This window comes from Hyperoodon ampullatus (assembly GCF_949752795.1).
Source record: "Hyperoodon ampullatus genome assembly, chromosome: X".
Classification (NCBI taxonomy): domain Eukaryota; kingdom Metazoa; phylum Chordata; class Mammalia; order Artiodactyla; family Ziphiidae; genus Hyperoodon; species Hyperoodon ampullatus.
In genome coordinates, this window is record NC_136913.1 from 99,757,970 (window position 1) to 99,770,775 (window position 12,806).

At 35.4% G+C, this 12,806-nt stretch overlaps 1 protein-coding gene across 6 annotated transcripts in view; it reads right to left on the reverse strand.

Annotated features, from left to right (window-relative positions):
- LRCH2 (leucine rich repeats and calponin homology domain containing 2) overlaps positions 1-12,806 on the reverse strand; it is a gene marked incomplete at both ends in the record, with an annotated part of 95,592 nt that overhangs the window by 44,176 nt on the left and 38,610 nt on the right. For all 6 annotated transcript variants that reach the window (XM_079728240.1, XM_079728245.1, XM_079728244.1 and 3 more), the window contains 7 exons: positions 751-809; positions 906-1,003; positions 1,207-1,318; positions 1,625-1,712; positions 5,816-5,949; positions 10,973-11,109; positions 11,193-11,298. In XM_079728240.1, coding sequence (XP_079584366.1) covers positions 751-809; positions 906-1,003; positions 1,207-1,318; positions 1,625-1,712; positions 5,816-5,949; positions 10,973-11,109; positions 11,193-11,298 — 734 coding nt within the window. The remainder of the gene's footprint in view (positions 1-750; positions 810-905; positions 1,004-1,206; positions 1,319-1,624; positions 1,713-5,815; positions 5,950-10,972; positions 11,110-11,192; positions 11,299-12,806) is intronic.

Consider the following 12,806-nt stretch of genomic DNA (forward strand, 5'->3'; position numbering starts at 1 on the left):
ACACTAGCTAAGTAGTTCTAGACAAGAAACTTTAGCCTCTGAGCTTCACCTTCCTCACCTGTAAAAATGTGGACAATATACACCCCACAGGATTTAGTGAAGATTAAGTAAGGAACATGGCAAAGCACATAGCACAGATCCTGGTAAATGGTAGGTATTCAACAAATGTTCCTTCCTTCCTGCAGCTATGAAGTAACTTGAAGGAGTGACTGAAAAATGTGGTAGGTCATATTCCATCATTTCATAAGATAAATGATACAGAAAAGATCCAAAGTACAATTATTTTAATAAAATAGAGAAGTAAATACCCTTAAAATTACCATAACCAGTCTGATGAAACGGAAAGTGTATTAGACCAAGAGTCAGAACACCTGAGTTCCAGACATTTGAAACTCCAAGCCTCAGTATCCTTATTGGTCAAATTATGCCAATACCATCTGTTTTAAAGAGTTGTTAGATAGCTCAAATGAGGCAATGTATGGGAAGGTACAGTATTCTTCAGTAATAAAAATAGGTGATATTATAATTACACTTATAGGGGAAAACAGTGTATATACTACACTCAACTTGTACGTTCAGTATAATTTTCAGTTTAATTGAGGAATACAGACAGATGAAATATTCACAAATTAACTATCTGAACTTAACAGGTAAATGAACGAAAAAAATATTCGTTCAAGTAGAAATATCTAAAGAATATTTCAAGTATTAGTAAGTAACATTTCAATTTGAGAATTAGTGTGAGCTTACCTTTTTTCATCTCCCAATTCTTCATTTTTCTGAGATTTTTCAGGGCCTTTTTCTTTTCCCTTATATAAAAGAAAGTTATCATTTTCAAATGTATTATTCACTTTTGTGAGATTAAGGAGAACATGTTATTGATACTTGTTCAAAGTTTTCTTTACCTTAAGGAAAGCGACAAATGATCCAATAGGTGCATCTCCCTGTTCAGGAACTGCTACATCATCTGTGTTGGGGTCAGTAAAATCATACACCTCCTGGTCTAAGTGGAGATTAATATTTATTAGAAAATATGAAGAGTAAACAGTATTCTCTGACACTGCAGTGCTTAGAAAAAAGTATATTTTCCCAATAAAAGAGTTGGCCAAAGATACTATAATTTTTTAAAGGCCATTTTTAATAAAATATTCATTTTAATAAGAGCTATGTACATGATATAAAAATAGCAGACACCATATGAATTACCTTTCTGAGAATCAGGTTTACTTCCTACTGAGTGACTGTCATTTCTTGATGTCTGCTCTCTATTTGATTCTGAGACTTGAGAATGAAGGCTGATTGTGTCGTCATCTGATGGCTGAACAGAATAAGCAAAAAGTAAAAATGAGGCGTTTTAAACATATGATAAGGATTAAGTTGCTTTAATATCACATCTTAAGTATAGAACATCTGATTTAAATCTCCAGTTTTCAAACCAAAAATTAATATGAGGTTTACTGTTCTGCTTTTTAAAACGTGCATGTCTTTTTTTTCATTTGAAGTCATAAAATGCATGATGATCATATTTTTAAGCAAAAGAAATCAAGTGTGTGCAAGTGTCTATCTATTTCAAAGCTCTAATAAAATTTTAAAATAAAACAGTTCAGCAATAGAGAAGACTCACTTCCGTTGTAGACAATCGTTTCTCTCCATTATCACTTCCAATTCCAGAGTCAGGGCCATGATTTTTATTTGGATAAAAATCTTCCATACTATGGAAATACAAATTCTAAGGGCAGTTAGGGTTTTCTTCTTAAATAGATAATACATAATTGACCTAAAATTTCCCTAGATAATACAGTCTTACACATTTTTGATATGTAGGATCCTTAAAGACATGAGGAGAAAAATATCAGATCATACAAAACACTTTATTCATGTCCCTCATGTAATATTTTTCTTTCATGTGCTCTGTTGTAAAAACTTAACAATAGCTTATTATTTCTCCTGAGAGATTCAGAAAAGCAGACAGCCCTGCTAGAAAATCATCTTGATAAAGACCTATTTTTATCAGTTTGACAAATTTCACCACAGAATGCTGAAATGTTTTTTAACTTTAATTCATAGAGTTTTTTCTTCATTATCTTTAAAAATATATTTTAGCTTTGTAAATAAGGCCCATTTAGTAATTAAGAAAAGAGAAAAAAGCAAAAAAAAGTCTGTGATGCATTGAATAAGCAATTGTTTTGGTGTGAGGATAGAGCTGTCCTTGCAAATTTCTGAATTACAGTATGCCACCCGGGTTGCAAAATATTTTTCACTTTAATTTGCAAATTTACTATACACTCTACACTGACCACTGATTATGTGCCAAGAATTGGGCTAGGTGCTTTAAAGGTAATACCTTATACATTCCTTGTGAAAACTCTAGCAGGTTATTGGTGCTTTCTCATTTTACAGAAGAGGAAAGTGAGGCCAGGAGGGGTTGAAAAAATTGCCCAATGACATGCAACTTGCAAATGGCAGTCTAAATTTGTTCCCAAGATTATCTAGCACTGAAGTCCCCGATCTTAATCACTATGCTATACTTCCTCCCCAAATACTGATTTTATACTTTTCAAAAGTATTCAACAAACTTGGGGAAGCAATTACCAAGTGTCAAGGCACTATGCTGAACACCTGAGATGAGATGAATTTTAAAATGTTTGGCTTCAAAGGGCTCTCAGCCCAGAGGGGAAGGGAGTATGTTTATATGTTTTGAAGAATATGACAAAGGTAAATATAAAGTGCTGTGAGAAAAGAGAGATTAACTAATTCTCCTTGGTAAGGTTAGGAAAGGCCTCATCCAACAAAGTGGCATTTGAGATGAACCTTGAAGGATGAAAAGAGGCAAAAATTGCTAGCATTTGTTGAGTGTCTACATTGTGTTAGATACTATGCCAGGTACACATAATATTTTATTTATAATCCTTATATTATACAATTTACGCATTATTTCTTTTTACAAATGAAGATAATACAGCTTATAAAAGTTAACTTCCCAAGGGGAAAAATTATGACATTTACTGAATATTATTCATTGAACTAGTTGCCAAGCACACATTTAATTCTCACAACAAGCTTATGAAGTGTGTATTACTAACATTTTAAATAAAGAAACAGGCTCAGAGTGATTAAATAATTTACACAGCCCATAGAGGAATTAAGAGAGAGGTTAAACCATGATTAGAACTGAAATCCATCTGACTCCACTGCACAATAATACATCCATGTACTATACTAAAATACACTGGTGTATTTGTAATAGACGATAATAATAAGCTATTTGTTGAGGAATTATTATGGGTAAGACATTGTGTTAAGTACTCTATATACATTATTTCATTTAATCCTGACAGCATCCATATGGTTATTTCCCTTTTCACATATAATAAAGCTGAGAACCAGAGATATCATGACACAAGGACATACAGTTATTAAGGGTCGGAGAAGAGCTTCACAGGCATATTATGTCTGACTCCAAAAGCTGATGATAAGTATAGCTACTGTAATGCCTATGTAAAATAAAGAGTTCACAAAATAGTCAAGGCACGGAAAGTAGTAAGAACCATATAGCCAAGAACATGAGTGTGAAACTCAAAGTACGAGAACTTTCTAAGTAATTCAGTACCAGCTGTGAGTGAGAGATAAGCACACCCAAAAGCCAACTCATAAATAAACTCTATTGACCTGCACTACCCAATACAGTAGCCACCAGTCATATATGGCTATTGAGCATCTGAAATGTGACTAGTCCAAATTGAGACATGCTATAAATGTAAAATACATACTAGATTTCAAAGATTTAAAAGGAAGAAAAAGAATGTGAAATAACTTACTAATTTTTTACATTTAATTATATGTTGAAATGACATATGATATACTGGGTTAAGTAACATACATTATTAAAATTAATTTCACCTGCTTATTACTTTTTTTAAGTGGGCTACAAGAAAATTTAATATTACTTACATGGCTCACATTGCCTTTCTATTGGACGGCACTGCTAGAGAACATCTCCAAAATATATCTCAATTCTGTCCACTCCTTTTAATCTCTACTGCAATAACCCTATTCAAGACCCCTTGATCTCTTGGCAGTACCACAGCAACCTAACTAGTCCCTGTACTTCTACTCTTGTATACTTCCAATGTATTCTCTCTGTAAGAGCCAAAATAGTTTTTTTAAAACATAATTCAGATCATGTTATTCTCCTGTTTATAACTGTCCAATGACTTCCCACTGTACTTTAAATAAAATTCAAACTCCTTACCACAGCCTCCAAAGCCCCCACATGACTTCAGCCCTGACTACCTCTCCAAAATCAACTTGTACCACAATGTTGGCCTCCTTTCAGTTTTTTTAACACACCAAGTTTCTTCCTAACTTAACGCCTTTGCACATGGCATTATTTCTGCCTGAAATGCTCTTCCCCTCACTCTTGCCACAGCTAGCTTTTCTCCTTCCACGTCTTGACTTAAAACCTCACCTTCTCAAAGAGACATTCCCTGACCACACTCCTGAAACCTGTTCCTTTCTTTCAAAGCAGTCACCACAATTTGAAATTATACGTGTGTGTGTGTGTGTGTTCTTGCTTTATTTACTGACTGACATCCTCCACTAGAATGTGAGCTTCATGAGGGCCAAGGCCAATGTGTATATAATTCAACAAAACATACCCTGAACCTGCCAGTAAGCATTCAACTAATTTTTATTTTATTTTATTATTTTATTACTTATTTACTATCTATCTATCTATCTATTTATTTATTTAGCGGTACACAGGCCTCTCACTGTTGTGGCCTCTCCCATTGCGGAGCACAGGCTCTGGACACGCAGGCTCAGCAGCCACGGCTCACAGGCCTACCCGCTCCGCGCCATGTGGGATCTTCCCGGACCGGGGCACGAACCCGTGTCCCCTGCATCGGCAGGCGGACTCTCAACCACTGCGCCACCAGGGAAGCCCCAACTGATATTTTTAAAATAAATAAATGACTAATACAATGAATGCTGTTACTAAAGTAATTTTTAAATAAATATAAAGCATACTAATAGAGATTAGTATACAAATTAATTCTAATTTTTATAGAATTGTTTGGTCTACTATCATTTATAATATTAAACAAAATAATCTTTGGGAACTAAATTTAATGTTCTGATATTTAATTCTACTGAGGCAACAAAAATATTCAAGAAAAAGTCCTATTTGTGAATTCAAGAACTTGCACTGTTAACAACAGTATACTCTCATCCAACTCCAAATTATTTTCTATGCTACTAGACGGAATTATGTTTTCATAAAATTGTTCAAACCAATCTACATCTCGAAAGGATGAATTAAAAACAAAATATCAAATCTAACATTTCAAAATCTCATGAGTAGAAAAACACCAATATCATAGAGAACATCAATGGTAACTCAACTTTGATCCTGACATAAAGAATATGAAGGTGAAAGGTATCCCAAAATGTCTTGCTCTTCCGCTAACCTCAGCTCAAAGTCAAATTCTACTTGTTATTTGAAACATACAACAGAGTGATCACAGGAGTAAATTAACAGTTGTCAAGTGCTGAGATATTAGTGTTTCTGTACTATAGTGTCAAATCTTTACCTTTTACTACTAAAAGCTTTAATAATAAATTTTTGAGAAAATTCCAAATGTATTCTAGTATACCAAAAGTTCATTCTATGACGGTGATATTTCACTTCAGCCAATTATTTAACACTGGGCCAATCAGTCTAAGTATATTCAGTACACTTGAGATTAATAAGTATCTTTTATATAGAAAGAAGACACAATCATCATGAAATGAGACTGTCAGAATATTACATTACCTGTCTGTGAGAGGTTGGGAGGGCATTCTTTTACTCAGTGATGGAAGATCCAGAGAATCTGGTTTCTTATCCATTCTGCAACATGCTTGGATATTTAAGTATTTAAATATGTGTACTTTACCTTTTAAACATATCTGTCAGTAAATAATAAAGATTTAATTATATAGGTCCAAATATAAATGTCATCTACCAATTTATTGATAAATTTTAATAATCTCAAATTATTTGGAGACATAACAATCATGAGAGATACTTTGCATATTTAAATAATTTGTACTTCTGACACTAGGTGAAAAAAATCTGACAACACTGATACCAACTAAAATTCTATTGCAGTCTCTGTTCTTATTAGAAAAAATAAGTTAATTTTTCTGTATTTCACTGGGTTTTTTTGTTAAAAGCACAATGTACAAACCAGTAAACAATATAAAATTTATAATTCATGAAAGTTGCCTTTATTTGAAAAAAAATGAAAAGAAATATATTCACTGTAGTGGTGAGAACAGAAAACAATAATAATCCATGTAATTCTTTAAAGTAATCTCATCAGAATCACTAAGTCATTTGGGCTAAACACTGGAAGAAAGCTCATCAAAAGAATGTAAATATAGGAAAAATGAATTTGTTGAAAGGTGTGACGGTAGGCCAGTTAGAATAAAATAAAGCTTTAAATGGTCAATTCAACTAAGACAATATCCTGAAAAGTTATTTTCATTGGTGATAAAGAAAAGGAATAACGAAGGGAAAAATACTATGTGAAAGAAGATATTCTATATAAAAAAGATAGACAATGCACAGTAGGAAAACAGTAAGTCAGCTTTACAAAGGTTAACTACAGTCACCATAAGTGTTATCGAATAAATATTTCTCAAAAATTAGAATAAAAATGTTTTGTTTTATGGGCACACATAACCTAGCAACACACAAAAACAATGAACAAAGAAAACAGTAAGAAAAGTACATTAAAATGTAATTATCATTCCACGTAGAAAGGATAAACCTAATAGATACCAGATCTGACCTGACCACTGAAAAACTTCATTTAAAAGGAAAATTTAAAACATCTGAGCTATTAGAATATAAATACATTACCAATTAAAATGTATCCTATTATCTGTCCAAACTATTTTTAAAAATTATCTATTTCCAAATTAAATGATGGCAAATTACTTTCTTTTGTAAATTTAATTTATATCATAATAATTCATGTACATAGTTTTAAAAATCAAAGTGAATTACAAAACTGATAACAAAAACTTAATCCCCCATTCCACCCCTTTCAATCTCTAAGACCCAGTCCCCACATTCAACTCTTTCAGTTGGTTTCTGCTTTTTACCTTCATATTTATAAATAACATGGGTCTAATGTTATTTTTTTATTTTTCAATTATATATTTTATTTATTGAGGTCTTACTAAGGAAGATGAGGACTTAGATTCCTTATGTTACCACTACCACTGAGGCATGAGATAGATGAGCCCCTGGCTGAGCAGCTGGAACCTGTCCCCTGTGGACAGATACTCCAAGATAAAGATAATGGCAGGAGCAAGGAGGAGCTGAGTCCTGCTTGGATGAAAGATAAAGAGACCATGTATTTCTCATTCTTGAGGTCAAGGAGACCTCCCCAACTACACACGCGCAGAAAGGTTCCTCAGAGGTCAGAGAAGGGATGGGGCGCCAGACCATAATATGTTTGGTCAACTTCCCAGAAATCCTTGCACTGGAATCCATCTGGCTGAAAGAGGCATGTGCACACAGGAGAGGACCCTGAGTTAAACCAAATGTGGACTCAGAGCCAGGCAAAGCGAGATGATTGGCCAGAGGAAACCCGGAAGAACTGCCCTATATAAGTGATTTGAATCACCTCTCTGGTGCGCTCCTGCTCATTAGGGAGGACGCCCACACCCTTTCTCTCCAGGTGTGTATCTCAGCTTTGCTTCTGTCTTAACAGTTTCTCTGTGTGCTCTCCCACTTGTGTTGTGTCTCTAAACTTTGTACCTGTTTTTACAGTTTTTGCCTCCTTGAAACATTCTTGCTTTCAAACGTGGCAAGAGCCAGGGAAACTTTGTTTCTAGCCTCTAGCCCCTGGTGGTCTAGTGGCTAGGATTCCTGGTTTTCACCCAGGCTACCCAGGTTCAATTCCTGGGGCAGGGAATTAAGATCTCGCTTCAAGCCATCACTCACTGCCGTCTCCACGAGATCACCACCACTATCACATATCATCAAACCACCTTCCTCCCATCCCCAATCCTTACCAACTCATATAAACATACTTCCTCCCTCTTCAGAAGCATAACATAGTGGTTAGAGCATGGATTCTGGAGTCAGACTACCTTGGTCTGAAACCAGGCTCCACCATATGCTAGCCATGTGACCTTGAACAAGTCACTAAACATCTATGCCTCTGTTTCCACCTATATAAAATGAGGTATAATGACAGTACCTGTTTTATAGGGTTGTTATAAGAAATGAATTAATGCATGTAAAGCATTTTCAACAGTGCCTGGAGCATGGTAAGTGCCATATAAATCTCTGCTATTATTGTAACTATGTCACAATTTTTCATTAAATCAAAATCCAGTATGTACAATATTATGACCAAGAAAATATTCACAGATGAACTACATAGATTAGTTAGATTATACTTCCTTTCTCCTGTTTTTGTTTTTCCTAAAATGACTACTTGTCCCATTTTTTTCCTTCGCATAATTTTATATATGCCTATTACTAATTCATTCCTGACTCTGACAGAACTGTAAAACATCGCTCCATATTGACAAACGCATCAAGTCAGGTATCAATTTCTTTGTTCTTTTTCTATTTTCTTTTTGGAGACAACCCCCCTATTCCAAACTGACTTGTTGCTCTCTAGGTCTATGCATACCTGCTTATCTTGGACATGAATTCTTTCTTAATTTACTCCCTCATTTTGATATAGTATACCCTCCGCTAGCTTCCTAGTAAAGGGTGCAGGAGAGCTAAAATTTCTGAGATCTTTCATGTTTGAAACTTTTTTCTATCTTACATTTAACTGATAGTTTGACTTTATAAAGTTGGAAATAGTTCCTCAGTCTTTGAAGGCATCATTCTAACATCTTCTAGCTTCCCATGCTGCTGCTGAGAAGTCATTCTGATTACCACCGCTATGAATGTGACCCATTTTGTTTCAATGGAAGCCTTTCAGTGTTTTTGGTCTGTCTTTCATGTTAGAAATTATTTCTGCAATATCTAGTGATCCACTGCTGTCTGTTCACTTTCAAAAGTGAAACAATAAGAAGCCAAATGGAAGCTCTATGTATGAGGGAGAAGTTTATCAATGGTGAGCCTCACTGTCAAGATTTCAGTTAGTGACTGCACACTTCTTCAGGGGCCTGCCAGCGATCAGTATATCTATAGGTCTTTTCTCCTAGTTCAGTCAGTTTACCAAGAGAGAAATCCACCAACTCTGCCTGAGATATATAAGAGAGGCTGCAAGTATTCTGGGAGCCAAGCAAGAGACATCTACTGGAGAGTCTCAGCATTCAGTATGTAAGCATTCACTGTTTCCAGTATGGGGTCTCACCCCTACCCACAGCTGTACCTGGAGCCCCTGACTCTGGTTGAGTCTCTCTATAGCTGTGCGGTCTAATACAGTAGTCACTAGCTACATGTGGCTATTTAAATTTAAATTTAATCTAAATAAAACTAAAAATGCAATTCTTCAGTCACACTATGTACTTTCAAGTGCTCATTAGCCACTTGTGGCTACCAAACTGCAGGTTTAGAACATTTCCATAATCACAGGAAGTTCTAATAGACAGTGCTGCTCTAAAGAGTAAACTCCAGGCTTATATTGAGGCAAAGAATGATACTCATTTGGCTGCTGAGCTGAGGAGGAGAATCTGAGAGAATCCACCTACTCCTCAGAGTAAACCCTAGGCTTCTGCTAAGGCAAGGGAGGGGAAGTCATGTAGCTGTGGAGCTAAGGACAAGAATCAGAGTGTCAACTTAGACCTGTAATATCAAATATGTTAACCACTAGTCATGTAAACCTATTTAAATTTCAATTAATCAAAATGAAATTAAATTGAAAATTTGGTTCCTTAGTCACACTAGCCATATTTCAAGTACTCAATAGCAAGTGGCTATGGTATTAGACATCACATGTTATAGAACACTCCAATCATTCAGAAAGTTTACTGGATATCAAAGCCTTAGATATTCTACAGACCTTCATGTTTTCAGTCTTTCATACCTATATTTGTAGTTACATGATTCCTTCAATAATCACGAAAGAAACACTCAAGCCATTCCCAGGTTTAACACAGTAAAATCAACTTGCTTCTTGTTGCCTTCTCCCACAGCAGACACAGTTTCAGCTTTCCCCATCCTGCTAGGGCAGCTACTACCAGGACCCCAGCCAGCCTAGAAAGGTACCTCCTTTGCAATGAGTGGAATGCACCTTTGTAGGAAGAAAAAGGCAACCTGTCTTCTGGATGTATACAAACCCAGTGCCAGGGCACGTGGCTTAGAAATAGAGTGCAGGCTGGCATTTCACTGCCATGTGCCTCCTCAGCCTGATACTCTTGTGCCGTGTAAGTAGAGATCCTAGTTACCACTATTTCACTTATTTTCCATTTTCCAAAATTCTGTTGCCATCTCTCCCCTGCTGTCCTCTTCTGTCTCATTCTTTGTCCTCGTCGGTTTACAGCTTAGTGTATTCCTATGCTATCATTTTAGTGGATTCCATGTGGATTTAATTCTCAAACTAAAAGTATGAATTAAAACTTTTCCACTTGTATATTTTTCTTTCTGTTATGATTCCACCTGTCAGTGCTAAAAATGTATTCCAATCAATCACACAACAAATCTCAAGTAGATATATACCTGAGTAGGACAGAGGTAGAGACTCCATAGTCTATCCTTTTAAAATAACACAGACAACCAGAATTATCAGTTCACAAGCAGAAAGCTGATATCTGGGTGATCCAAATCCTATTCTCTAGAAAGTACGCTAAACCTCCTGCCAAAGTGAAAAAGTCACTTCTCAGAAAAACTCTGTGAGACAATACCTCAAAAACAAATTGACTTAATTCTGATGCTTTTTGATTTACCAGTAACAGATATAATTCTTAATAAAAATAGAAGAAACAAGTATCATTTTTTAAAATTACAAACCTGCGCTGGTGGTACTTGCAATGGATTGTTATCCAAAATTATTACTTGTAAATGATGCAGCTTCCTGTAACAAACTGGAATTTCGGTCACTTTATTACAAGAGAAATCCAGCTTGACTAAGGGAAGATCTCCTAATTCTGTTCAGGAATAAAAAATAATTAAATTAAATTCTACATAGGTACTCTCTTATTCACGTGAGTAAGAACATTGAGCATCTTACCATCTGGCAATACATGAAGATTATTTCTTCTTATATTTAGCTCTCTAAGTGATTGTAATTTTCCCATTTGTTGGGGAAGAACCTGAATCTCATTGCAGCTAATATCCTAAGGAAAACAAGAAAATAAAATTATAACAAACTAACAGAGAACTAGAGAGGTATTTCAACTTTTAAATTAAAGCACATGGCTAATAGCTAGTAAAAGTCACCTCTAATGTCATTTCTCTAAACACTGATTATCAGGCAGATTTCCATTTATATTACATCGCAAAATCAACCCAGCACAGTTAACATAAATTTTTCTGTGCAAAAATGTCAGATTACAACTTAGTACTACATAAGTCAGCCTTTTGAAAATCTCAACTAAAGACCACTCTTACCAACTAAAAACAGAAGTAAGGATGATCCAGGTGCTCTTCATTCATAGGTAAAATGAAAGACAACTATCAATCATTGTGATAATTTGTCAATTATAGTAGTTGTTTTGAGATACTTGGTTGGGCAGAAGCTGAGAAAGTCAAGGATTTACAGATGTGAGCTGAAGAACCAAAGACCATGGTCAGAATCGATTTAACTAAACTATTTCTCAAAGGGATACAAAACATGAGGGATTACAAGCTCAAAATTTTGTGGCTCACGTCATAACCAAAAAGCATTCTAGGAGATCTAATCAGAAATGTCTCAGGGTTAAGTTAAAACGCAAACCCCAATTTAAAGGTAAACAATACCACCTTTCCATAATAAGAGGATAAAGGCACAGCTTAAGTTATTCACCTGTGGTCCCTCTCCCTCCCCTTTCTTACTATCACATCAAAAAAAAGGGAAGAAAAACCTGCAACAAGATCTCAGGCAGCAGTCATTCCAGACACACTGCAAATGAAATTCATGTTGTACTGCAACTGCCCCCAATTTCCAACTTTCTGGAACTGACATTAGCTTGGAGGGAGAGGAGTGGCACATACATATATTGTTTTATCAAAAGTAAAAAAGGCAGGAGGGTAAATTCAAAAGAAGATAAAGAATATTAAATAATATCTAATCATCTAACCCACAGATGATTTTAAAAATGTATCCTATATACTTCTTTCAAACTATATCTAAGGCATCTTCATTCAACAACAAATATTTATCAAATACAAACTATTTGTTAGGCACTGTTGTAGGTGCTGGGGACACATCAATGAATAAAACAAACAAAAATTCCCGCCTTCATAGCTCCTTATGGAACTTGCATTCTAACAGGGGGAGTAGATTATACAATATGCTAGAAGGTGATAAGTGCTATGGAAGAAAAAAACAGAGCAGGGTAAAGGAAAATGGCAGTACTAGTAATAGTGGGGAGGGATATTAGCAATTTAGATTGTTTCATGAAGAAGTTGATATTTGACCAATATTATCAGAGGTGAGAGTATGAGCCATGCCAAAACATAAGAAAGGAATATTCCAGACAGAAGGAACAATAAATGTAAAGGCTCTTAGGCAAAGCATGTGTGACATGTACTAAGAACAGCAAGGAATCCCATGTAGCTAGAGGGAAGTGGGCAAGGGGAAGGCTAGGATGGATGGAGGCGTAAGACTTCGGCTTTTACTCAGAGACATGGGCAGGTACCAGAA